This window comes from Phascolarctos cinereus, unplaced genomic scaffold (genome assembly GCF_003287225.1).
Source record: "Phascolarctos cinereus isolate Bilbo 61053 unplaced genomic scaffold, phaCin_HiC Scaffold_5;HRSCAF=322, whole genome shotgun sequence".
NCBI lineage: Eukaryota > Metazoa > Chordata > Mammalia > Diprotodontia > Phascolarctidae > Phascolarctos > Phascolarctos cinereus.
In genome coordinates, this window is record NW_027555958.1 from 355,553,431 (window position 1) to 355,579,600 (window position 26,170).

Below are 26,170 nucleotides of genomic sequence, written 5' to 3' on the forward strand. Positions count from 1 at the left end.
TTAAACCACTCCCATAATTTACAGAATCAAAGATGAAACAGCTGAAGTGCTCCCCCCCTCCCAAGTCATTGGGTCATAGGTTTAGAACTGGAAAGAGCTTTAGGGGTGATTTGTCCAACTTCATTTTACAGATGAGGAAACTGAGGTCTGGAGAGGGTCATAAGTGAATTTTGCAGGGTCACACAGGTATGAGCAAAACCTGTTCTTCAGGTTTCAAATCTAGCTCTCTTGCCATCATAACAGGAAGATAACATTTTGATACCTTTTAGGACCCAAGAGGCAGCTTTGGTCACTGTGAGCAGTAGCAGAGCAACAGAAACAGCCAGCATGAAGAGGTGCCCAACCTAGGGCTTTATTCTGCCTTCATGTGGAAATTACCCATAAGAGTAGGGTTGGTGATACGTAATTATATCCCAAAGCCCTATCTGAAAAGGGGACATGGCCCTCTGTCAGGTGTAAACACCCAGCAAAATAAGCCATGCAGCCTGAAGAGGAAGGCTTGGTTTTTAGCTTCCCTGGCGGAAGCCACACTTTCTCTGCTGAGCTGATTCTCCATACAACCATTTTCTGCACTGCGCATGTGGTCCTTGGACAGCTCGCTTCTGTAACCTGATCTGAATTCATCTGGAGAAGCTCCAAACCAGAAACTTCTGGGAAAGCAGGCAGATGTTTCATTTTGGATTAACCATTGCCTTGCTGGAGAGAGAACTCCCAGCCAAATCCTAGAAAACCATGCTAACTATAAATTAGAGGGAAAGGACTCAAGAGAATCACTGAGTTTGAAAGTCAGAAGGGACCTGGGAGGCCATCTGACTCCAAATCACATCTGCAAGGAATCCCCACTGTAACATAGCCAACAGATGGTCGACCAGACTTGGCTTAAAGACTTCCAAGGAAGGGGAATCCACTAGTTCCCTAAGTAGCCCGAGCCACTTTTTTTTGGACAACTCTAATTGTTAAGAAACTTTCTAACAGAAAGCCTAAATGTTTTCCTTTGCAACTTCTGCCCATGGCTCCTAATTCTGCCCTTTAGGGCCAAATAGAGCAAATCTAATCCTTTACCCGGGTAACAGGCCTTCAAATACTTGAAGACATCTGTCACGCTCCTCCTCTCTCCTCCCCCCTCCAGGTCTAAATATTCAGCCTAAATATTCTAGAACTCAAGGCCCTTCATCATGCTGGTTGCCCTCCCTGGCCTTTGCCTTTCGCTATTCTGCCTTCCTTCTCTATGAGCCTCAGTTAATTCATCTATAAAATGAGGGATTTAGACAGCTGGGTTCTAAGAGCCTTTCGAGGCCTACAGTTGTTTGACTTTATGCTGACTGATGACAGTTCTCTGTGTCTGCAGCTGCACTGAGGCCATCCTGAAAATGAGCCATGAGTTGGCAAGCACAGTCCCCTTTAGGAGGCTTGGTCAAAGTAACAATCAGACTGGCTGTGTGTGTGTGTGTGTGTGTATGTGTGTGTAAAAATGTTAAAATATATATACATTTACACACATATATGAACATATACATATATATTTTATATATGCATACATATGTATGTATGTATATATATATGTGTGTATAAGTATATCCATATATTTGTATATATAATTTTTTTCTTTAGCCCTCAGATTTATCAGTTAACATTTCTGGGAGAAGGGAAAGGAAGGGAACTATGCTTTTACATATCATCTCTTTTGATCTTCACAACAGACCTAGGAAGTAGATAGTGTATGGATTTTTTCAGCCCCATTTTGCACATAAGAAAACTGAGATTTCAGGGAGGTTAAGTGACTCACAGACAGAAGCATCAGAGTCAGGATTTGAACTCATGTTGTTTGGCTCCCAGGCTAGAGTTTATTCTACTATGCCAAGCTACTACTTTTCACTATCGTCTAGTTTTTGCTATGTAAAGCACTATAGTGGGAATAGACAAGGTGTCCCCAAAGTCCTAGTGCAGTTGTAAGCCACTAAAGATTAAAGGCTTCCAGGGAAGGGGACTCCACCACCTCCCTGGGTAGCCCATGCCACTTTTGGACAACTCTAATTGTTAGGAAACTTTTTAATAGAAAGCCTACATTTTCCCCTTTGCAGTTTCTGCCCATGGCTCCTAATGCTGCCCTCTGGGGCCAAACAGAGCAAATCTAATCCTGGTTTGCACAGCACGGCCTATTAAAGGGCTAAGACTTTAGGGACACCCTGTGTAAAGAGAAGATATACCAGTCTCTGTTCTCGCGTTGCTTATGATCTAAGACGAAAGATCTCTCCCCCCACTTCCCCTCCCCTCTCTGTTCTTTTCTCATTCTCTGTCTCTCTGTCCCTCTCTCTCATATACACACACACACACACACACACACACACACACACACTCTCTCTCTCTCTCTCTCTCTCTCTCTCTCTCTCTCTCTCTCTTCTATTAGCAGTGGAAATTTTTTAAGAATAACAGAAAGAAACCAAATTCTGGCAGGAGAGAGGACAATGCTCTAGGGGCCTCTCCCATGGCTGGGCCATGGTGTCCACCTTCTGGCAGGGTCTTCCTTCCTTTATACCAGGTTCCACAGGCACATGCATAGGGTGGGCAGCGGGTAAGGAGGCGAGTGTGAAGGAGGCAAGTTTGTGTTCGGCTCCCCTTGCATCCTCTCCTTTACCTTCCCTTCAAGCCCATTCCTACTTCTTCCCTTGGCCTCAGGCATCCAGAGCCTGCTGCTTCTTCCTTTTCTCCTCTATCAGTCACTCAGCCACTCTGAACCTCAGTTTTCCCATCTGAAAAATGGAGATAACAACAGCACTTGACATCACAGGGCTACTGTGAGGACTGAATGAGATCACAAAAGGATCATAGAGCCAGAGCTGGGAAGGAACCATCTGGCCCAACCCCCTCATTTTATAGATGAGGAAACTGAGGACCAGACAGGTTAAGCAAATTGCTCAAATTCATACAACTAGTAGGCAACTACATCTAGTGGGGGGATCTGAACCCTTTAGTCCAGGGGTGGAGAACCTCTGGCCTTGAGGCCATGGATACCATGGCCTTGTGGCCCTCTAGGTCCTCAAGTGCAGCCCTTTGACTGAATCCAAACTTCAGAGAACAAATCTCCTTAATTTTGTTCTATAAGACGCGGACTCAGTCCAAACGCCATATCCGAGGACCTATAAGGTCACATGTGGCCTCCAGGCTGCAGGTTCCCCAACCCTGCTTTAGTTCTTCAAATATTTAAAGGCAGTTATCATATTTCAACTGAGTCTCCCTTTCTCCAGGTAAACATCCCCAGTTCCTTCAAACAGATCCCCTTTCACCGAATGAACTAAGGATGTAAAAAGTAAGCATAAATGGTAAATGGCTGAACAAATTATTGTATGTGAGCTGTAATGGCATCTTATAGTGCTATCAGAAATGACACATACAAGGAATTTAGAGAAACAAGGGAAGGCTTGAATGAACTGATGCAGGGTAAAGTAAGAGGAACCTGGAGAACAATACACATGATGGTCATGATATCACTAAAATGAAGCCAAGCACTGAATTACCCGTACTTGACCAATCTTGGCCCCAGAGGAAATGTGGGAGCACCTCTTCCTACAGTGCAGAGGTAGGGGGTGATGACCCACTATCGCACAGTGAGGTGGAGGAGCTGGGCCTTGAACACAGGCTCAGACTCAAAGTTCAGTGGTCTTTCCATAACAATGTGCTGAGATCTGTTAGGACAGAGGCTGATGGCCCACAGCAGCCAATGAATCTAATTTCTGTGGGCCAAAGGTAAAGTAGTACATTCACTACATACCTCTGAGGTCTAGTCAAGGTCTAAATCTATAATTCCCATTTTGGTCAACTTACTGACATTCTCAGAGCACCTCATTCGCAGGTTGGTATTGCCTGAGAGCTCAAGAATGTACACAGGCTTGTTTTCTCCTGCTAAAAATGAGCTCTGGTATTTCAGGCATCCAAAAATAAGGTAACAATGTTTTTCAGCCCTCTGGGCTGTGGCCCCAAACCAGTTCTGTTTGTTTTTTCATGTTTTTAGAACCCCCCCCCCGATATTTCCTTCCTTCATACTCAGAATATTCATTTTAATAACAAAAATATTTGGGCTGAAATAATTATTCAGAGTGATCAGTTTGTGACTTCTCCCAAACGCTCTCCTTCTTGGTAATGCCCAGACTTGGTGTGCTGAAAAGAGCAGTGAACTTTGGACCAAAAGACCTGGGTTGTAGCTACAGCAGGTGACTTTACCTGAGTCTCAGTTTTCTTGTTTGTAAAATAGGGATAATAATCCTGTAGCACCTACCTTAGCAACATGAGAGACAGTATGGCATCATGGTTACAGAAGTATCCTCAGAGCCAAAGTGACCCAGCTTCAAGTCCTTCCTCTGAGCCATAGGAGCTCTGTGACCCTGAACAGGTCCCTTTATTTTTCAGGGCTCCCAGGCAACAATCTAAGACTATAAGTTACAAAAGAAGTGCTGACCTGCATTGGTGAAGGGACTTTCCTCAGCTGGGAATTCCCTATACTAAAGAAATCACAGGTCCAGTCCAGCACCTATCTCACAGGGCTGTTGTGAGGATCAAATGAAAAGGATGTATTTGAAACACTAAATAACTGTTAGCAAATCACACTTCTGAGTCTCAATGTCCCCATCTGTAAAACGTGGATAATAAAACTTGCAGGGTCAAGAGAAAAGCCTGTAATCCTTAAAGCATCAAAGAAACAATATTACTGTCAACACCTCCAGTGTCAAAGAGACAAAATTTCTGTATTTTTTCACAGAATTTCAGAGTTGGAGGGGACAACAAGGGCCTTCTAGACATTCATTCAAGCAATAAGCATTTGTTAAGTACCTACCGTGTGACAGAAATTGTGCTAGGTTCTGGGATTACAAAGACAAAAATGAAAACTGTTCCTGTTCTCAAGGGACTTAGATTCTACCGGAGGGAAACAACATCTACACGGAAATTTAAACCTAAAATAATTCCCAGGGGGAGGGCATTATTAACACCTGGAATCACAATAGGCTTCTTGTAGGACGAAGCATTTCAGCTGAGCTTTGAAGGAAGCTAGGGATTCTGAGGAGAAAGTAAAGACCGAGTGCATTCTAGGCATGGGCCACACAGTCTCTATCTACAAAAGTATTAAGATAGAAGACAGAATGTAGTATACCAAGAAATCCAGTTTAACTGGAAAGTAGAATGAATGAAGGGGAATTGTCAAAGGCTTTAAAAAGGCAAATAGAAGAGTTTATATTTGATCCTAAAGACAAGAGAGAACCATTGGGATTCTTCTTTTTTCAATTGGTAAGGCAATTAAGGTTAAATGACTTGCCCAGAGTCACACAGTTAGTGAGTGTTATGTGTCTGAGGCTGGATTTGAACTCAGGTCCTCCTGACTCTAGAGTCGGTACTCTATCCACTGCGCCACCTAGCTACCCTAGGGTTTCTTCTTTTTTTTAAAAAAATTATTTTCAAATTAAGATTTTAATGGAATGATAAGCATTTAAAACACAGGAAATTTAACAAGTACATTCAAATGTTTACATTATACATTTATATTCATGTGAAATGTATGAAGTCATATGTCTGTGTATGCTTTGTATTTGGTACCTTTATGTAACCAGCACTTACTATGACTATTTTCTAAACACCATTTCATAATACGATCATTTGACAATCAGTAGTTTCCCCTGCAAGATACTACAAATTCTGTTCATACTGAGAGTATTCAATATAAATGACTTATTCTTAAATGTTTATTTTAAGCTAATGTTCTACCAAGAGAAGGTATCCAATTTGTAATACATAGATTTTTTTGGTATCAGGCTGTCTTGTTTGGTTTATAGCTTTCAGTGGATCATAATAAATGAGGCAGTAAAAAGAACGGAAGGATGAGAATTCTGAACACTTAGTTTTTCACACCACAGCTAAAATCACAGCACACAGTGATTACAGACAATTATGCTAAAACCTGATCCTTTTAAAAGCACTCATTTAAAATGCTTAAGTTTGACCATCTTGAGCAGGGTGCTAGAACTTCTTGAGTAGGACAGTGACACGGTCAGACCAATGCCTCAGAAAAAAATCACTTTGGCACCTTTGCTCGGAGGCTAGAGTGGATAAGGGAGAGCCTGAAGACTGGGAAACCAACCGGAGCTTATTTCAAGAAACTAGATGAGATGTGATGAAGCCCTGAACTAGGATCATGGTCTTGGGAGCAGACAGAAGGAAACAGAGCCAAGCCAACAGAGTCAATCTACCTGGTGGAAGCAGAATCAACAAGAATTTGCAACTCATTGTATACTATACCTAAAAACATTCTTTTTGTAACGTATGGGGTAAGAAGTGGTCGTCTGTTGTTGTTGTTATTGCTATGATGGTCATGTAGACTTTGTGTGAAGACCTCTGAGCTGGGGGTGGGTGGGTGAAGGAAACCACCAACGCATACCATTCTAATTTCTGACAGCTCTAACTGTTAGGAAGGGCAGCTAGGTGACACAATGGATAAATCTGGCCTCAGTGTGACCCTGGGTCACTTAACCCTGTTTGACTCAGTTTCCTCACCTGTAAAATGAACTGGAGAAGGAAATGGGAAACCACTCCAGTATCTTTGACAAGAAAACCCCCCAAAAGGGGTCATGAAGAGTTAGAAACAACTGAAACAACAATAAAAGTTGTTAGGAAGCCCTTCAAGCCTAAATTTGCCTCTTGCAACTTCCATCCATTGCAGCGAGTTCTGCTCTTCGGAACCAAACAGAGCGTCTAATGTCTCTTTCTTTTTTTTTTTTTTTGTTTTGGTTTTAGGCAGTTGGGGTTAAGTGACTTGCCCAGGGTCACACAGCTAGTAAGTGTCAAGTGTTTGGTCTGAGGCCGGATTTGAACTCAGGTCCTCCTGACTTCAGGGCCGGTGCTCCATCCACTGTGCCACCTAGCTGCCCCTGTCTAATCTCTCTTTCACGAGATAGTGCTTCAAATACTTGAAGACAACTATCTTCCCCCTAGTCTTCTCTTCTCAAGGCTAACCATACCCAGTTCCTTCAAATGATCTTCATATCGCATGGAACAAAGGCCCTTCAAGACTCTCCTCTGGTCATTTCTCACTTTATCAATGCCCTTTCTAGGACGTGGGATGCAAAACTGAACAAACTACTATGATCTGAGCAGGGCAGAGCATAATAGTTCTGATGAAATATTTGGTTGAAGAGATTAAAGCTAATGGCTAATTCCCCAGCAGAGCAGTCAAAGGATATTAACAAATAATTCATTTGTAAACTATTAATATGAAAGAATGCTTCAATTCATTAATAATAAGATAAATGCAAATCAAAATAGCCCCAAGGTTCCATTTTACACTTGGCAAATCAGCAAAGACAAAAGATGGAACTAGTCAATATTGGAGGTGTGGTAGAGAGGCAGTAACACATTGTTGGTGGAGCTGTGGATTGATACAACTATTCTGAAAAGCAATTTGGAATTACGCAAATGAAATGACTAAAATGTCCATACCCTTTGACTCAAAGATTTCACTGCTAAGCATATGCCCCAAGGAGGTCACTGACAAAAAGCAGTGTTTCATATGCAACAAGATATTTATGGTAGGACTTTTATAGTAGCAAAGAACTAGAAATAAAGTAGATGCCCACTGACAGGAGACAGTTTAAACCAGACGGGCACAACTTGTAAACTTCTTTGGGTCCCAGATAGGTTAGACTACAGACAGATGATGGTTGGTTGCCTTGGGTCACATGACAAATAGGAGAGTGTGCAGTGGCAACCCTACATTATTCATGGGCCACAGAAATCGCACACAGCTCTCAGGCTGTATGTTGTGCAGGCCTGGTCTAAACAAATCCATGTGCTATAAGAAATAAAGAGCGTGATAAATACAGAGAAAGACAGAGAGCCTTATGTGAACTGATTAAAGTGAACAGGCCAGTCAAACGATATACACAACGGTGAATATAAAAGGAAAAAAAATACTACTAAAAATTAAAATTGAATGCTATGAAATTATAAAATACAAGACTGGCCCCAAAAAAGGGATGTGAGAAGAAACCTCCCCCTGCTACTCTGCAGGGGCTTAAGTCCATGGGTGGGAAGGAATATTGCACATAACATCAGACTTTTTAAAAAATGTATTTTAACGATTTTTTCCCCTGTTACTCATTTTCTTTCTCTGTTTTTTAAAATGCCTTTGTTATAAGGGATGACTCTTTGGAAAGGGGTAGAAGAGGGATAGAGGGGGAAATCTGGGCAATGTATAAACAAAAGTCCAATAAAATGTGTTTAAAATAAATTAATGGCTAAAAATGGGTCTCTTTAGTGATTAATGCACTTCATTCATCCACACCACTGTAGTGCCCTATTGCTATAAATAGACTCCATGTGTGCTCTGAACAATGGCCACTAGAAGCCACAGCTAAGAATATCCAGTCCCAGCGTGCCCACGGCTCCAGCTGGAGGAAGGCTTTTATCAGAAGAAGCTCTGGCAATAGCCTAGTCTTCAGGCCCTATGTAGATTAAAATCACAACACAAGTTACATTCAGAACCTACCAAGAGCTGGGCTTTAGATATGCTTTCTGATTTAACTATTCCATGGAATTTGTTTTTTTCAAATGAATATAACACCTGCCCTGAGATCAATAAATGGCTTCCCTGTTGTTACAATACCATGGTGACCTTGTGTGGCAAAAGCCACAAATCTAACAGTGTACTAATTACCCTTCATCAGAGCACACACAGTTTCCTCTTCTTCTACAATGAGTCACTTTCCCCTCTTCACTGGGCTGCTAATCCAGACAGCGGAGGGATGGCTGGGGTAATGTCATTAGGATGGGGCTGAGCTCCGATTACTCAGTGGTCAGGATTCCCTATAACAGCAGCATTCCAGATTCCTCCCACTGCTCTGTCCCCCAATTCTGGCGGTTTTATAGTCCTAGAAAAAATTTCCTTGAGTAAAATACAGACTATACTGGCCCCACACATTCAAGTCAAATCAAGTCAGCAAGTGTTTATTAAGTACTTATTATGTGCCAGGCAAATTTGATCCTCTGAGATCCTTTCCAATTCCGAGATTTTGTGTTTCCTTCTTGGCCATCCCATCATCTCCACCTCCCCCTACTGGAACCTTGAACTCCATCTCTGGAATCAGCCTGGGCTCTGATAGGTCAGCTTTGACTTCTCTTGTTTGGATCCTGGCCATCTCCATGCCACACCTGGCAAATGTACCCTCCTCTCCTTTTCCATCTTCTCTTTATGTACTATCTTCTCCCATTAGAAAATGTAAGCTTCTTGAGGGCAGGATCTGTCTTGCTTGTTTATATTTGCATTCCTAGCACTTGACAGTGCCAGGCACTAGAAGAAGCTAGGTGGCTTGGTGGATAGAGCACTGGAATCAGGAAGACCTAAGTTCAAATATGGCCTCAGACACTTCCTAGCTGTGTGACCATGGGAAAGTCACTTAACCCTGTTTGCCTCAGTTTCCTCATCTATAAAATGAGCTGGAGAAGGAAACGGCAAACCACTCCACTATAGTATCCTTGCTAAGAAAACCCCATAGACAATACTGACACGCTAAGGTCCACAGGCCATAAAGAGTGGAACGTGACAGAGGAACTGAAACAACAGCATTAGTAAGTGCCTAATAAATGTTTTACCTCTCTCTCCCATGATCTGGGCATTTCTCTGTCTCAGCTGGTGGCTCTTGGCCACTTTGACACCTAACTGTGGTGTGGAGCTTACTCCAATTTCTCACAGGCTTTGCTAGCAGAAGGCAAAATCTGGCAAGGCCAACAGCTAGAAAGACTTAAAGTATGGACTAGCCAAAGGACTGGGTGAGAACTAGCCTAGCAGATTTGGAAGAGACCTGTCTCCCAGAGGGTTGGTCACCAGGGGATGAACTATTTGGAACACAGCAGCTCATGAAGAATGTATACTAAGGTATTAGTAGGGGATGGATATCTGCTTCATTGGAAAGACTGACTGAATGCATCACAGCTCTTTGAGAGCACTAAAATTGTCAGAACACAAGCAATGTTAGGTTGGAAAAGCTCTTGCGGAGGGAAATCAAAATGCTAGATGTAAAGGCTGTAAAGTCAAAGAGAACAGAGAACCCCCCACCATCAGGACTCTTGTGAAGGTCTGTCTCTCGGTCACTTACCTAGGGCTCCTTGACAGATGTCCGTGCGGGTTGCTCCTTCAACAATAAACTGGGGATCAGAATACATCTCCTGAGAACAAGAGCCATGAAGTACCATCAGTGCCAGTATTCTCCCCCTCCAGGGTCCAATTATCATCTAATTAAGCTGTCTAATTTCTTATTTGATCCTCTCTCTTCTTCAGGGGAAATCTTCCCTTGGGGCACGATACCTATAGGACTTGTAGGCATTATCTTGTATGGTTTACTCAAACTGCGATTGGTCAAGAATATGACATGATGTTTAGGTAAGTCTTGGTCTTTGCCCTCCTGGAGCTTACCCCTCTCCTGGAGGATAGGTACGAAGGACAAACAGCTAGCATTTATATAGTATATATTATTTCACATATGGTATCTCATTTGATCTTCACAGGTGAAGTGCTATTATTATTCCCATGTTATAGATGAGAAAACTGAGGTTGAGAAAGGTTAAGTGACTTATCCAGGGTGATCCAGCTAATAAGTGACTGAGGCAGGATTTGAACTCAGATATTCATCATTTAAATCCAATAAAATGTCCACTTTGCCATCTAGTTGCCTAATAAGTATAATACCCCCCAAAATCACATGATAAATGAAGAGAAGTGCAGAAAAAATGATCTATGAGGACCTAGGGAAAAATATCATCACTCACTGAAGGGACCAGGGAAGGCTTTACGGATGAGATGGCGTATGATTTGAGCTTAAAAGGATGGATAGGAATTCAATAGGCAAAGAGGTCAGGTTAGAACATTCTAGAAACAGGGAAAAGCATGAGCAAAAGTACCGAGGCAAGAGTCTGAAATGTGCACAGGGACGGTAAGCAGTTCAGTTTTGCAAGAGCCTCCAATATGTAGAAGGAAGTACTAAATTAAGAGATAAAGCCCCAACGGAAAAGTGGCACCAGATTGCGGGAGGCCTTGGATGAGAAGTAAAAGAATCAGAACTTTTTACTGTCTAAGTCATAGGGAGCCAAAGAGAAGTTTGAGCAGATCAGTGACAGGACCAGATTTGTGCCTAAGGAAGATTTGTGTGGCAGCAGCATGAAAGAGGCAGGGAGAGCATAATAATAACAGGTTACATTTATATACTAAGGTTTGCTACTGTTGTTCAGTCATTTCAGTCAAGAAACTCCCTTTTAGGGTTTTCTTGGCAAACATATTGGAATGGTTTGCCATTTCCTTCTCTAGTTCATTTTACAATTGGGGAAACTGAGGCAGACAGTGGTTAAGTGACTTGTCTAGGGTCACACAGCTAGTGAGTGCCTGAGGCAGGATTTGACTTCAGACCCAGCTCTTTTCCCACTGTGCCACCTCGAATCAGGAGGAACAGACTGAAGCTGCAAAGATAGCTTGATGTAAGGAAAAACTTCTACCAATTAGAGCCACCTCCCAGAGTGGACTGGGCCACTTAGGGAGGAAGCGGGTTTCCCTCCCTTAAAAGTTTTTAAGCAAGAGCCAGACCACTTGACATGTATTTTACAGAGCAGATTCTTTTTTCATGTAGAGATGATCTCTTGTCACTCCCTTTAATAACAACTCACTTTTTTTTTTAGTAGCTCATCTTCCTATAGTGTTCTACAATGTACAACCACCCTGTGAGGCAGGCTGTGTAAGTACTGTCATCCCTTTTTACAGATGAGGCTGAGAGAGGAAAGTGATGTGTCCAGCCACACAACTGTCTGAGTGCTTGTCTCCTGGTTCTCATCCTGACCCTAACGGCCTTCCTCCGCCTGCTCACACCCCCTCCCTCCACTTTAACATGCTGTCTTCCCCCACTGGAATATAAACTCCTTGAGAGCAGGGACTGTCTTTCTTTTTGCTTGTACCCCCAGAATTTAGCACAATGCTTAGCATACAGTAAGCACTTAATAAATGCTTGCGGACTTCTTCTGACTCCATTCCAATGTCCCCTTTATTATACCACACATGTACTCTTCCTTAGCCTGGAATCCTCTCTTCTCCCCTTTACCTACCTAAATCCTTATCCATTCTTCGCTAAATCTTCCCTCATCTTTTCTGTTTCTTTCTTAATCTCCATCCCCTCTGAGTATATACTGACTGTATTTTTACCACTTCTATACTGTACAATTTGGTATTATTCATTACAGTTTTCTGTGCATGTTTTAGTTAAAAGAATGTTTGAATTTGAGTCAAGGGAGATCTGTGTTAAAATCCTGCCTCAGACACCTACTAGCTTGTGTGATCCTGGGCAAGTCACTTGACTGCTGTCTGCCTCAGTTTCCTCAACCATAAAATGGGGATAAAAATATCACCTATCTCACAGGGTTGTTATGAGGCTCAAATCTACTGTTTGTAAAGTGCTTAGCAAATGTTAAAGAGTTATAACTGTGAGATATTATCAATTCTAATCTTGTTTCTTAGGATGGTAGCATATAAGCTCCCTGAGGGCAAGAACTGTCTCATTTTTAGATTTGTATTCCCTCCTGCCCCCTCCCCCAACTAGCACATTGCAAGGATTTAATAAGTGTTTGTTGACTGCCAATCTACACAGGTGAGAAGGGGCATAGAGAACATTTAGTCCAACTCCTTAATTTGATAGATAAGGAAACTGAGACCCAGGGAGGTTGAGCAATTTACCTCAAGTCCCTTAAGTACTAAGTGGCAGAGGAACTAAGGCCCTTCAAGCCAAATTCATCACTCTATCCACAATACTTCACTGGTTTCTGTTGTTGGACTGGCTGACAGAGGTAAGCTTCTGGGGATAATAGTCTTTCAAGGGAGCCTTTCAAGAAAGCTGGATTCTAGCTCTGGAGATTTCTGGCTTAGAACTTGTTAATAGGAGAATAGGGTGTGTCTGTTTCCTGGTTCTTAACAGTGCCTTCCCACAGGAAGTGAGAATTTAATCTGGGTGACTCTTAGCACTTAGATTACTCAACACTGTATGAGCGGTATGCCCATCAAAGACTCCGAGAGTCTACAATGAATTTTGCACATGTAGAGTGAATGTGTATGTGTGTGTGTGTGTGTGTGTGTGTCCATCCCAGCCCCCCAAGTTCACGCCCTCTTTCAGTCTTCCCTGAGAACTTCCCAGGGTAAGCCTGGGTTCTGCTCTGGTCCTCACCTCTCCTTAGCCCAGTTGAGCATGGAGGTGGTTTCTGAATCACATTCTACAGCAGGGCAGATGTCTCCTTTTGCACAATCAGTGCATCACAGGAAAACCTCCATTTGGTTGTTGCTGGTGATGACAGGACAAAGAGGCTGCTTATCTGCTTGGGCAAATGGAACAAATTTTGCACTGATGCTTGCTAGCCTAGCATTAATCTAGCTGACTGAGTGAACGGGCCCCTGATTTTGGCAGCCTCTTTATAAAAAAGTACTGTATTTACCAGACTCAGCTTGCCAAACAAGCAGGATATAGTATTAAGAGCCCTGGAACGGAAGTCAAAGAACGTGGTTTGAGGTTTGGCTCTTCCACTCCCTTGCTGGGCAACCCTGGTCACTTAATCTCTCTGACCATCAGTTTCTTTAACTGTAAAATAGGGATGATAATATTTGCAGTACTTACTTGACAAGATGGAGGACGTCAGAAAGCTAATGGTGAGACCCAACAATGACTGATCATTCTTAGAACACTTATATATAAGACTGGTTAAGTAATAAAACCGAGTACTAATCAGACAAATAATTTATTTAGCAGTGCATGCAATGGCAAAGCAAACTGGGTTCAAGGTTCTCAGTAGCCAAGAACCCAGAACTTTGGTTTTTACCCAATTAATATAGTTTGGAGGGAATGAAAAACAGGGTGAAAGGGTTAAGACACTTGGTTCCTTACTGAAGGAGAGGATCCGGAGGTAATGAGGTGAGGGAGGGGTTGGCTGGAGAGAATTGGGAGACAATCAGGAGACACTGAGGAAAGAAGGAAAAAGGAGTTGTTTCGTGCAATTCTTTAAGTTGGGTGACTCTTGGGAAGGGGGACTATCCTTGTAACTTCTCCAAACTCAAGCAACTTTGAGGCTTAACTTCACAAAAGGTAGATAAAGGCAAAATGGAGTCACTAATGCTATTTCAATGTTATGTTGGGAAAAGAACAAATAGATAATAGAATACAATTGTCAGCATTTTTATGATGCATTCTCACGACTGATGACAATGCAGCCATGACTTTTTGGACCCAATACCTCAGTATACAGAGTGCTAGATGAAAAATGGCACTTAAGAAGATGAAACTGGGGGCAGCTAGGTGGCGTGGTGGGTAGAGTTCCAGTCTTGGAGTCCTGAGGACTTGAGTTCAAATCCAGCCTCAGATACTTGAGACATACTGGCCGTGTGACCCTGGGCAAGTCACTTAACTCTGACTGCCTCACCGAAAAGAAAAAAAACAAGACAAACAAAACAAAACAAAACAAAACATAACCTTCAGAGTCCAAATGCAGGATGACTACTCTATAGAAGGTGAGGTCTATAGAGATACCACTGGTTGCAGATGATAGCATACAGATGGCATCAAGTCACAGAACGAATACCACAGGGGCTCCTCAATGAGCTCCATGACTACTCAAAACAGATCAGCCTAACAACATACACAATAAAAGCCAAACTGATGAAAACATTCATTTTCCATACCATGACATGCATCTGGATGGACAATCCACTGAATTAGACCATTAGTACATAGACAGCACCTAGGACAGGCACTGAAGATTGCCAGTGAGCTTGGCCTACAATTGTTGTCGTTCAGTCATTTAAGTTGTGTCTGAGACTTTGTGAGCCCATTTGGGGTTTTCTTAGTAAAGATACTGGAGTGCTTTGCCATTTCCTTCTCCAGCTCATCTTACAGATGAGGAACTGAGGCAAACAGGGTTAAATGACTTGCTCAAGGTCACACAGCTAGTAAATGTCTGAGGCTGGCTTTGAACTCAAGAAGATGAGGCTCTCTGAGTCCAAGCTTGGCACTCTATCCACTGTGCCACCTAGCTGCCACGGTCCAGAATTAAACTGGAGGAAAAAACAAAAGCTAGACTGTCTTTGGGCAGCTGTTTTATGCACTCAATGTTCTCAAGTTGCCTCCTGACATGAGGTCCGTTTTTCTTAACAGACCTGTTTCAATGTTTGTTTGTTTGTAAATCTTGGACCATCACAATCTCCAAAGAATCCAAATTGCAGTGCTATACAGAGATGCATGGTGGGCATGAGTAGGAGTAAGCTTATTACTAATCATGATGTACACACAAGAAGAGCTGTTAAAGACACCATTAAGGATAGTCACTTTATCAATGGTCAGAGAAACAGGTAAGAGAGAACAAGAGATAACAGAGCGATACCCCAAGTGCTGCCCTGTCCTTGTGAGATACTGAAAGGCCTCCAGAATGATAGGCTTCTAGATGCTTTAAGGAGGAATCATGGTAAGCGATGGCCAACAATCACAGGGTGAAAATGTGTGAGAAAGGCTAACATAGGGTTAATAAAGGTGAATACAGATTCAGGGCTAGAAGGGACCTTAGAGGGTCAGTCCAATTTTCTCATTTTACAAATGAGGAAATGGAGGGACAGAGAGGGTAAGTGACTTGCTTGGGATTTTCCAGCTCATAAATGTCTGAAGTAGGATTTTTTTTTGTTTGTTTTGTTTTTTGGTTAAGCAATGGGGTTAAGTGACTTACTCAGAGTCACACAGCTAGTAAGCATCTGAGTGTCTGAGACCAGATTTGAACTCAGGTCCTCCTGACTCCAGGGCCTGTACTCTATCCACTGAGACACCTAGCTGCCCCTAAAGTAGTATTTTAAACTCAGGTCTTCCTGACTCCAAGTCCAGAGGTCTGCCCACATTGCTGAGATCACATTTCCATCTAAACATACTTTTTTTGGGGGGGGAAGTGAAGCAGTTGAAGTTAAGTGACTTGCCCATGGTCACACAGCTAGTGTCAAGTGTCTGCGGTCACATTTGAACTCAGGTTCTCCTGACTCCGGAATGGTGCCCTGTGCACTATGCTACCTAGCTGCCCCTAAACAGACTTATTTGAAAATATCTGAAAAGCTCTTTATATTCAAGTATTGAAGGATATGTATATGATAATATTGAGAGAAACTATTATTATTCTCTTACATTAATAACCCATCATTAATTAGGATCCAGGCTTTTTATTTCCTCCTCCAGGGCTCAGACCGTGTAGAAGGTCAGTCAGTCTCTGAAAGACATGGCTGACTGATGATAGTGTAAACAGAATCGAGTCTGGGCAAGTCCTTGCCCCAAGAAGAACAGACCTGTCCTCATCCTCCATTAGAATTTAGGATGACCCAGCTCATGAAGGAGAAAACCAACCAGAATGGTCTGGATAGAAGTGGATTCCTCTGCCCAGCCTGCTAGAGGTAGCTGTGTATGATCAAGCCACCTTCTCAGGAGCTGAAGACTTTCCAGCCCACCTCTTCATTAAATGTCCACCAATCAGGGTTAATTTTCACTTCCCAGGGCATCCCCTTTTACAAAGCTATTTAAAGCATTCAGTGACTCCAGTGGGGGTCTTTGGTTACTGAGAGAAGCTAAGGAATTTATTATTGGCTAGCCTAATTAATAAACTGATTATTAATTACCCAGAAACTCTGTCTCTTGGGTTTTTTCATTCATCAAAATGTATGACTAGTTACTTTATAACTAAAAGCCTGGTGTGTGCACATCCTGCATATCCATAGGAATTTTAGCACCTAGGGTCAGTTTAACCGAGCTAAGGCTGGTCCTGGGAGGGGTGGCAAGGCAGAACACTTAAGGTATGACCATCTCTATGCAGGGTTCTGACTGCAGAGAGACCTCTAGGGAGCTGAGGAGCCTGAGGAACTGAGCAAAGGCAGGGCCTTCCAAAGGGGCAGGGGCTGAAGTGGAGAGGCAGACTGTAAGTCAGGTAGTGAATTTATCGGGCAAGAAGGAGAGTGACCTGGAGGTCCAGAGAGGACTACAACAAAGACTTTAGACAGGATGGAGTGGACTTGAAAGGCTGAAGAGTGGTTGGTGGGTGAGGCTGGCAAAAGGAGAATCTGAAAGTAGCAGTGGGGATGAAGGAAAGGTGGCCACTCCTCTTCCCGGTCTGGGGTGTCAGAAAGGAGCTGCCAGACTTGGGGCGGGTGAGATAGTTAGGATTCAGTGAGACCCAGAAAGTGGAAGGAATCTGCAAAAGAGATTGTGGATTCTAGAGTTAACTCTGGAAGAGACCTTGGAGGTCATCTCATCCAACCCTTTCTCTTTCTCTCTTTCTTTTTCTTTCTTTCTTCTATCCTTCCTTCCTTCCTTTCTTCCTTCCTTTCTTTTTTGTTCAATTGTTTCAGCTGTGTCTGACTCTTTGTGACCTGATTTGGGGTTTTCTTGGCATACCACTGGAGTTTGCCATTTCCTTCTTCTAGATGAGGAAACTGAGGCCAGCAGAGTTAAGTGACTTGCCCAGGGTCACACAGCTAGTAAGTGTTTGAGGACAGATTTGAACTCAGGAAGATGAGTTTTCCTGACTTCAGGCCCAGCACTTTATCCATTATGCCACCTGGTTGTTTTTTTTTTTTCTTAACAGATGAGAAAACTGAGGCCTAGTTACAGTGATTCACACAGTCACATAGGTAGTAAGTAGCAGAAGAAGAATTTGAATTCAGATCTCTGATTCTAAATCTAGTGACCTCACCACTGGACCACAACAGAGAAGGGACTTCAGTGGGTGCAGCAGAAAGTAAGGGCAGAGGAAAAAGTGACTGAGGAAGTATTAGGGTTGAGTTTACTAGGAGGACCTGTTCATAGCCACTGGTATGATCAGTGGCAACTGCTTTGTGGCTGACCCCCCACCGATCTCCAGGATTGTGCCACAGGTTAGGTAGCTAATTGGAGATCCAGAGCTTGGGTGAGGAGGGGCCCCCCAGAGGGGCACAAAGGGCATGACGAACCCCATGGGGATGGGTGGCCTCCTTGAGGCCAAGGGAGGAAGCCAGCTGGTGGACAGCTACAGCTGGGAACCTTCCTAGAGTAGGTGGGGGAAATCACACCCTTTCCCTACCCCCTCTAACTCTCTACTCCCCGATGTCAGCATTAGGGGCACAGCCCAATTGCCCCACGCTAGTTGTACATTTGGCTCTTATTGTTAAGGATTATTCCATGTATTTTCAGAAATTTTTTTCATGCTTTTGGCTTCCTTTCTGAAGGATAGCAAAGTCCATAATGTAGCTAAGAGATACCTGATCAGGCTGAATGAGGCCAGGGATAGCTCACTGTAACCAGAATAAACAACTAATCTCTGTCTCATTCATAAATGTTGTAGGAAAATGAGAAAGCAGCTCAAGGGAAAGGCACAGATGAGAGGGTATAAGATGGCAATCACCTTTTCAATCATCCCAACGATCTCAAAGAGAGATTTCCCCAAATTCCTCACTCAGCTCTGGTAAACAGAATGTTGATGAATAATTCAAAAGTGGAAGGCCAGTAGGCTGGCCCCTGCACTAGGTACACCTGTTTAATATGCATACACCTTTCCACTGGGAAGGCAGAAAATATCCAAAGACCAGCTTGTCTGCCTGCCTTGGGACTTCTGGAAGTTTATGGGTGTGTGAAAAGGGAGGGAGTCTTGGCAAAAAGAGGCAATATTAGAGAGAAGCCTCAGGCCTGGGCGTGGGAGGAAGTGGGAGTGACCATGAAAATGAGTCCTCTGGAGTTATCTCTTCCTTCCCAAATTTTACCTCCAGTTAAAGTACTACCAGTTAGCTCAACCGGCTTTCATTGGAGACACAGAATACTTTCTGTATAGAAATGAATTAATTTTGCAGATGAGGATACTGAGGCCTAGCAACACTGATGGACCCTGATGTAGGGGTAGAGATGGGACAAGCTCCAGCTTCTCCACAGTGCTCACGCCAAGCTCTTTCTATAATGCACCAGGCTACGTGGCTCCTCAAACATCTGCTTCTCAGCTGCTTTTCCTTACGGTCCATTCTCCCTTTATCGTCAGACTTTGACCCATAACAGGGTATCCCAAATCTCTGAGGAGCTAGCTATCTCTGTCAGCTTTCTCCTGATTAATGTTGACTCTGCAGACGCCGAGTTCTGATGACGGCCAGGCTCGCCCTGGAAAGTCTTGCTTTGTACTGTGTGTGGTGGGGTGGAAAGATTACATGTGTTCCAGGCTCCCCCAAGGAGCCCTCCTACAAGTCCTTTGCACTGAGTAATCTCGGTTCCTTCGGTAGAGTAAGCAAAGCTGAACTCTGGTTGGCTGCTCTGTATAAGGGAGCAGCTGATTCTTTCCTGAGCGATTCTCCTTCCGCCTGGATTCTGCTTCTATTTTCCTGGGCGTAGAGCCTATGCCGCACCACCCTTTTTGCCTTTCACATTACCCAGAGCACCTAACAGTGCTTTAGTTAAGAGTGTCAGCTAACAGTTAGGGCTAGTATTAACTCTAGTGTGGATGGATGATTCCATTCAATTCGCGTCAGCTCAATCCAACGGACCATTTAATAAATGTCCTGGATTTGGCATTGAGGGGAACACGAAGTGGAGATACAAACTGGCGTACATACTGACCGCCTGGCATTTCCTCTCTAATTCAGGCGTGGCTGGGGGAGGAGGGGATTCCTGTCCCCTCTCCCGGCTCTGCTAGCTTCCCACCCCACCCCAAAACATCTTGCCAGTGCACTGCCTACCGTGGGTCTCTTCCAGACGACGCCTTGAGTTTTGCTCGAGTACGGTCCCAGTTCCTTGAACCCCAGGGAAGATCCAATCGCCGGGAAGGAAGGGTCCTGGAAGAGTTTGCCTTCTTCCAGGCATTCGTTGAGAAGCTCCTCGTAGTCCTGGTTGAGGTATCTGACCGCCTGGTCGTGAGTGCCCAGGCCGGCCGCCGTCTCCCGATCTTTCACCACTTTGGCTGCGATGCCCGACATGGCTCCGGTCCTGGGCTGCTGCCACGGCCTGGGAAATGGGGCTCAGAAGGCGCGGGGGAAGCCCAGGAGGAGAGGGAGGCTGCAGCGGCTGCAGGGGTACAGCAGGGACGCTTGGAGCTGCTGCTGCTAGCTTGCGCGCGGACGGGGTGATTCACCCGGGGAGGGAAGAACCCCACCAGCTCACCCGCTGCAGAGGGCTGGGTGTGGCTTTGTCTCCTAACTCAGCGCCGTTTTGCAGCCGGACTCCGGGCCCGGAGGCTTTGGGGGAGGAGCCAAGGCCCAGGGACGGACAAGTGCTGCCTTCTGCTGGCAGTCCGGGCCCGCGCGCGCGCACAGAGCACCTCTGCTCCCCATCCCGTGTGAAGCTGCTGCACCCCCCCGCCCCCCGCCAAGGAGGCTGCGGATTTAGGGGGCCCACTGGTGCCTCTGCACCGAGTCGGGAAAAGATGACGCAGTGGCTGGAGCTCTGGATCCGGAGAAAGAAAGACCCAAGTTCAAATCCTATTGGCTGGGTGACCCGGGGCAAGTTACTCAGTTTCTTTCAGGCTCAGTTTCTTCATCCGTAAAACGGGAATAATAACAACACTAACCTCTCAGGGATATCCTGAGGATAAATTGAGATAATATTTGTAAATATTTTGCGCACCTTAAAATGCTGTTATGTTAATGCTTGCTATTATTATTATTAAGATAATACATATCTGAGGCAGGGGTTCTTGGGATCCATGAATTTGAATGTGTGTGTATATACATACATAAATTTTAAAATGAATATAATATATAAATACATTTGAAAATATATGCATATTTCAATATATAAATACACATGAAAAATATGTGCATATTTCAGCATAATTAGTTTCCTTTGTAATCCTATGTATTTTATTTTACGCATTGAAAAACTTGATTCTGAGAAAGGAGTCTGAAGGATGCAAGGGTATGCCGGAGCCAGCTCCTGTTAAATTTTCAGTATGAGCATTTAGACTGCAGAAATGGGGAAATCTACAAATCATGGCTTGATTGTTTTGTTGATTTCTAGACTTAAGAAAGTGATGGAGAAAATATTAATGGAGATTAAAATTATGTTTACATTCCGGCCCCCCACCCCCAGCCTGTCATTAAACATTTAGCAGCACATCTCTGGGGTCATGACACAAAATGAGATTTAAAAACTCCTACTTTAAGATTTACAAAGTGCGGGTCAGCTAGGTGTCAGGAGGACCTGAGTTCAAATGTGGACTCAGACAACTGACACTAGCTGTGTGACCCCGGGCAAGTCACTTAACCCCAATTGCCTAGCTAAAAACAAAATTGCGAAGTGCTTTGAATATGTGATCTCCTTGATGGATAACAGTGATGGATTTGGAGGGAAGAAGACCTAGGTTTCTGTCTTGCCAGACAGTGCTGCTGGATAGCTCCCTGAGCTTTCATTTGAGAGACAAACTACTTTTTTAAGGAACCAAGATAAGGGTGATTGCATTTTACAAACCAGGAAAGCAAAATCTCAGAGATGAAGTGACATGTCCAAGGTCACACAGCTGGTTACTGAGACAGCTGGAGCTAAATCTTGCATCTCCTGCCTTCAAGTGCTGAGCTGTCGGTCTACGGCATGGGACTGCACTGCTCCATAAACATTTGTTGCTAGGCATCAATATTGTGGATACATACAGGCCTGTACATGGGAGCAAGTCATCTGGTGTTCAAATCCCACAGCAGAAACTAGCTTGTGTGACTCAGGGCAAGCCACTTCATCTTTCTCAGCCTCAGTTTCCTCATCTGTAAAATCAACCTCTAAGATCCCTCTCACCTCCAAATCTATAAGCCTATTTCTGAGTCTCACAATGACCTTGTAAGGAAGGTACTATTTTTATCCCCATTTTACAGAAGAAGAAACCAAGGCACAGAGAAGTTCAATAACTTGCCTAGGGTCACATAGCCCATAAACATGTGAGGTAGGATCTCTTTTTTTTGTTTTGTTTTTGGTGAGATGATGGGGGTTAAGGTCACACAGCTAGTTAAGTGTTAAGTGTCTGAGGCTGAATTTGAACTCAGGTCCTCCTGACTCCAAGGCCAGAGCTCTATTCATTTGGCCACCTAGCTGCCCTGAGGTAGGATTTCAGTTCAGGTTTTCCTGATTCCAAGTCCAGCCCTCTATCAACTCTAGAGGTCTCTGGCTCTAGTGCTCTACTGTTTGTGATGCTCTCACATGTTTGGTGTACGGAATGAAAGTGCTGGCTTCTGAGTCAGAAATCCTGGTTCTTACCCATACTCTCTATGTCATAGGATCACAAATTTAGATCTGGGAAGAACCTTTGAGGTCATCTAGTCCAGAGGTATCAAAAATACTGCCTAGGGGGCAGCTAGGTGGCACAGTGGGTAGAACACCACTGGAGTCAGGAGGACCTGAGTTCAAATGTGGCCTCGGACACTTGACACTTCCTAGCTGTGTGACCCTGGGCAAGTCACTTAACCCCATTGCCTAGCAAAAAAACCAAAACGAAACGAAAAATACTGCCAGAATCATGTTAAAATTTAATTGGGAAATGTGTAGCAAAAGAAATTAAAATACAATAAAACAGATACCCCTACATTTTAAAACTGGGTTAAGGTGCAGCCCACAAGTATATTTAGGTAAGTGACCTTCCTTTATATTTGAGTTTGACACCACTGAAGTAGTCCAACCTCCTCATTTTACAGGTGGGGAAACTGATGTGCCCCAGTAACCCAGCTAAAGTATCAGATGCTGAATTTGAACCCAGGTCTTCCTAACTCCAACACGAGCATTCTCTCTGCTTTACCAATGATTCCCAACTTTCTTTGTTATTACTCTGACCCCCTTTCAACAACAAAAATAAACATGCTGTGAACCCCTAGGGTAATTTAATATACTGCTTGTAATATTCTTTTAGATATTCATTAAGTGCTAATAATAAATATAATGATAACTTTTGCCCAAGAAAGCTCATGATGCGTCTAAAGTGCTACGGAAACAAACTTAAAATTCTTCAGACGTGCACATGCTTGTTATCACAGAGGAAAATTTTATCTGAACACAATTGAGCAATTATTTATTGCTGAAGGCAGCACTGAAGACTTTTTTAGCATGAACACCTTGGGGTCGAGTTTGTGAGCCCCCGAGAACTACTATACTACATACAGCCAGTCTTTTCAACTGACCTTAAGCAAGTCAACTCACCATTCTGAAACTGAAGTTTCTTCATCTGTAATAAAGTTAGACTAGAAGTCCTCTAAGGTCCTTTTAAGCTGGAGATCTGTGAATGAATAGAGTTCTTCTGCCCTCTACTACCTCCCTTGATCCTTGTCCTGGACATATACTATTTACAAGGCCAGAGGGAACTGCTTTATGGGAAAGATTCCCCATGAGTTTGTCCTGCCAGGTCGGATTTGGCCATGACATTTGACTGTTAAACAGGCTTGGTGTATGGGACACAAATTGTCCTCTTTCTTCCCTGTCCTTCCCCCACAATGAACATGCTCCAAATTTTAGGCCTATGCCTCATTTCAGGAGCCCAGAAATTACCATTCTTGTCTGTAGCTAAAGGAAGCTATCTATTGTTAAAGGAGTGCTGGGGAAACAACAGGCAAATAATACCAGGCAGTTATAAATAAACCAGGGTTGGAGACTTCACTCCAATTCCCCTCAAAAGAGCTTGTCCTATGATGAAACTGGCTTCAACCATGACTTCTATCTCGGTGACTCCCAAATTGAGATCTTCTCTAAGGTCCCTTCTAGCAAAATAATGATCTTTCTTTTTCAAGGCATTCTCGGTTAAGTGACTTGCCCAGGGTCACATAGCTAGTAAGTGTTGAGTGTCTGAGCTCGGATTTGAACTCGGGTCCTCCTGACTCCAGGGCTGATGCTCTATCCACTGTGCCACCTCTCTGTCTCAAAAATGATCCTTCTTGTCTCAGGACTTTCATCGTGTTTTTATATTTCTCTTATGCCCTGATCATATTCTATTTTGTAGACTGGTTAGTTCATAATGAATGCATATTTGTGTATATTCTTTCTCCCTTTAGATCATAAATTCCACACAGTCAGGAACTATATTTTAATCATATTTAATCTAAATATTTGTTGAATGAATGAGTGAATGAAGTGGTAGAATCGGCCCCAGCATATCTGGCTTTCCCCTTCACTCTGTTTAATATGGGTGGCATTTAATTGCACCCCAGTCACAGGTTTCATGGTAGAGGCAGTGACATTCCCGAGTGTTTGAGGAGAGAATGGTGCAAATGACATGAAGGGAATATGGATGAGGTACAGCTAAAGTGCTCTTAATTAAAACATGGGTTCAAATCCTGGCACTGCCATGTACTGCCCTTATAAGTTTGGGCGAGCCACTTAGCCTCAGTGAGCTTCAGTTTCTTCATCCATAACATGAGGGAAGGAGGAGGATTAGATAGAGAGAGGGAGAAGGAAAGGAAAGATGCATTGATTAACTCCAGTTAGGATGCCACCTCTTCCAGGAAGCCTTCCCTGATTCCCCACTTAATAATGTCCTTTTCTCCCTAATATTTCACATGGCACTTTGCATCTGCCTTATGTACTTCTCATGTATTCTTTGTACTTTATTTATTTATAAATGTTATATTCTTCTGCTCTATGAGGGCATGGACTGTGTAAAGTAAACTTTGTGTTCCTCCCCTCCACCTCCAGGTGCCCCCTTCCCCCATCGCCTAGGACCTAATACAGTGTTCTGCACATGCTAGACAATTAATGAATGTTTGTGAAATTTAATCTAATTTGCAACTTCAGTTACTTTTCTCTTCACTGTGCCTCCCCCTCCCCCACTTCAGCTCCCTTTTGTGTTGTCTTTCCTCATTAGTATGTAAGGTCCTTGTCAACAGGAGCTGTCTTTCTTTTTGGTGGTGTTTGAATCCCCAGTGCTTAGCACAGTGGCTGGCACACAGTAAATGCTTGTTTTCTCCCTCCCTTCCTTTCTCCCTTCCTTCCTTCCTTCCTTCCTTCCTTCCTTCCTTCCTTCCTTCCTTCCTTCCTTCCTTCTTTCCTTTCTTCCTCCCTTCTTTCCTCCTTCCCTTCCTTTGTTCCTTTGTTCCTTACTTTTTCCCTCCTTCCTCCCTTCCTCCCTCCCTTTCTCCCTCCCTCCTTCCCTCCCTCTCTTCCTCCCTCCTTCCCTCCCTTCCTTCCTTCCTTCCTTCCTCCCTCCCTCCCTCCTTCCCTCCCTCTCTTCCTCCCTCCTTCCCTCCCTTCCTTCCTTCCTTCCTCCCTCCCTCCCTCCCTCCCTTCCCTCTCCACTATCCTCCCTTCCATTCCCTCCTCTCTTCTTCTCTTCCCTTCCCTCTTTCCTCAGCTGAGCAGGAGGTAGCATAACACAGTTGAAAGTGCTCTGGATTGGGACCTGGGTTCAAATGCTGGTTCTGTCACTTACTACCTACTTCTATAACTTTGGGTAGGCCACTTAAACAAATTGAACCTCAATTTCTTCATCTATCATAAAATGATCCATCCATTCCATCATAAAATGAACAGAGGTTAGATTAGATTAGACGATCTCTGAAGTCCCTTCAACTCTCAAATCTATGATTCCTTACCTCTTAATCTATGTAACACAAAATAATGAATGATTTGGAGAACTTGGCCAAAACTAATGAAATAAAATTTAGCGGTGATGGATGTAAAATCCTTATTTGTTTTAAAAAATAGTCAATCAATTCCAGGGTGGGGAGACCTGGCTTGGTAACAGATTCATGTGGAAAGATTGACCATGAACTTAATATGAGCCATTGTTGATGTGACGATCCAAAAAAGCTAACACACGGAAGGAGGGCGTTAAGAGGAACGTTGCCCCCACAACCCAGGCAGTTGAGGTCTTTCTGTGCTCTCTGTTAACAGACTACGTAACAGATTATTGGGTTCACATTTGAATAAACAGATTGAGAAACAAGAGAGCATGTAGGGGAGGATGCTTACAATGGTATTAAATATGGAAATAATTTCACATGAGGGGAATGCAGATTGTAGCCCGGAGAAGACTGAAAGGGAGAAAGCGTGTTTGTTTTCAAGGGCTGTCCCATGGAAGAGGGAAGCAATTTAATCCCTTGGTGCCCTAAGATAGCATGATTGGGGGGCTGTGCTTCTGGGTACTAAAAGGTAGGAAGTATTTAGAATACTTATGCTCCTTT

General features: G+C 43.6%; 1 protein-coding gene across 1 annotated transcript in view; it reads right to left on the reverse strand.

The window, feature by feature from the left end:
* The window catches only part of CAPN2 (calpain 2), an 88,330-nt gene extending 68,089 nt beyond the window's left edge, over positions 1-20,241 (reverse strand). Inside the window, exons 1-2 of the mRNA XM_020982187.2 lie at positions 19,766-20,241; positions 10,134-10,203 (exon numbers count right to left, since the gene is read on the reverse strand). Coding sequence (XP_020837846.1) covers positions 10,134-10,203; positions 19,766-20,002 — 307 coding nt within the window. The 5' untranslated portion in view covers positions 20,003-20,241. The remainder of the gene's footprint in view (positions 1-10,133; positions 10,204-19,765) is intronic.
* Between the last annotated feature and the right edge of the window lie 5,929 nt (positions 20,242-26,170).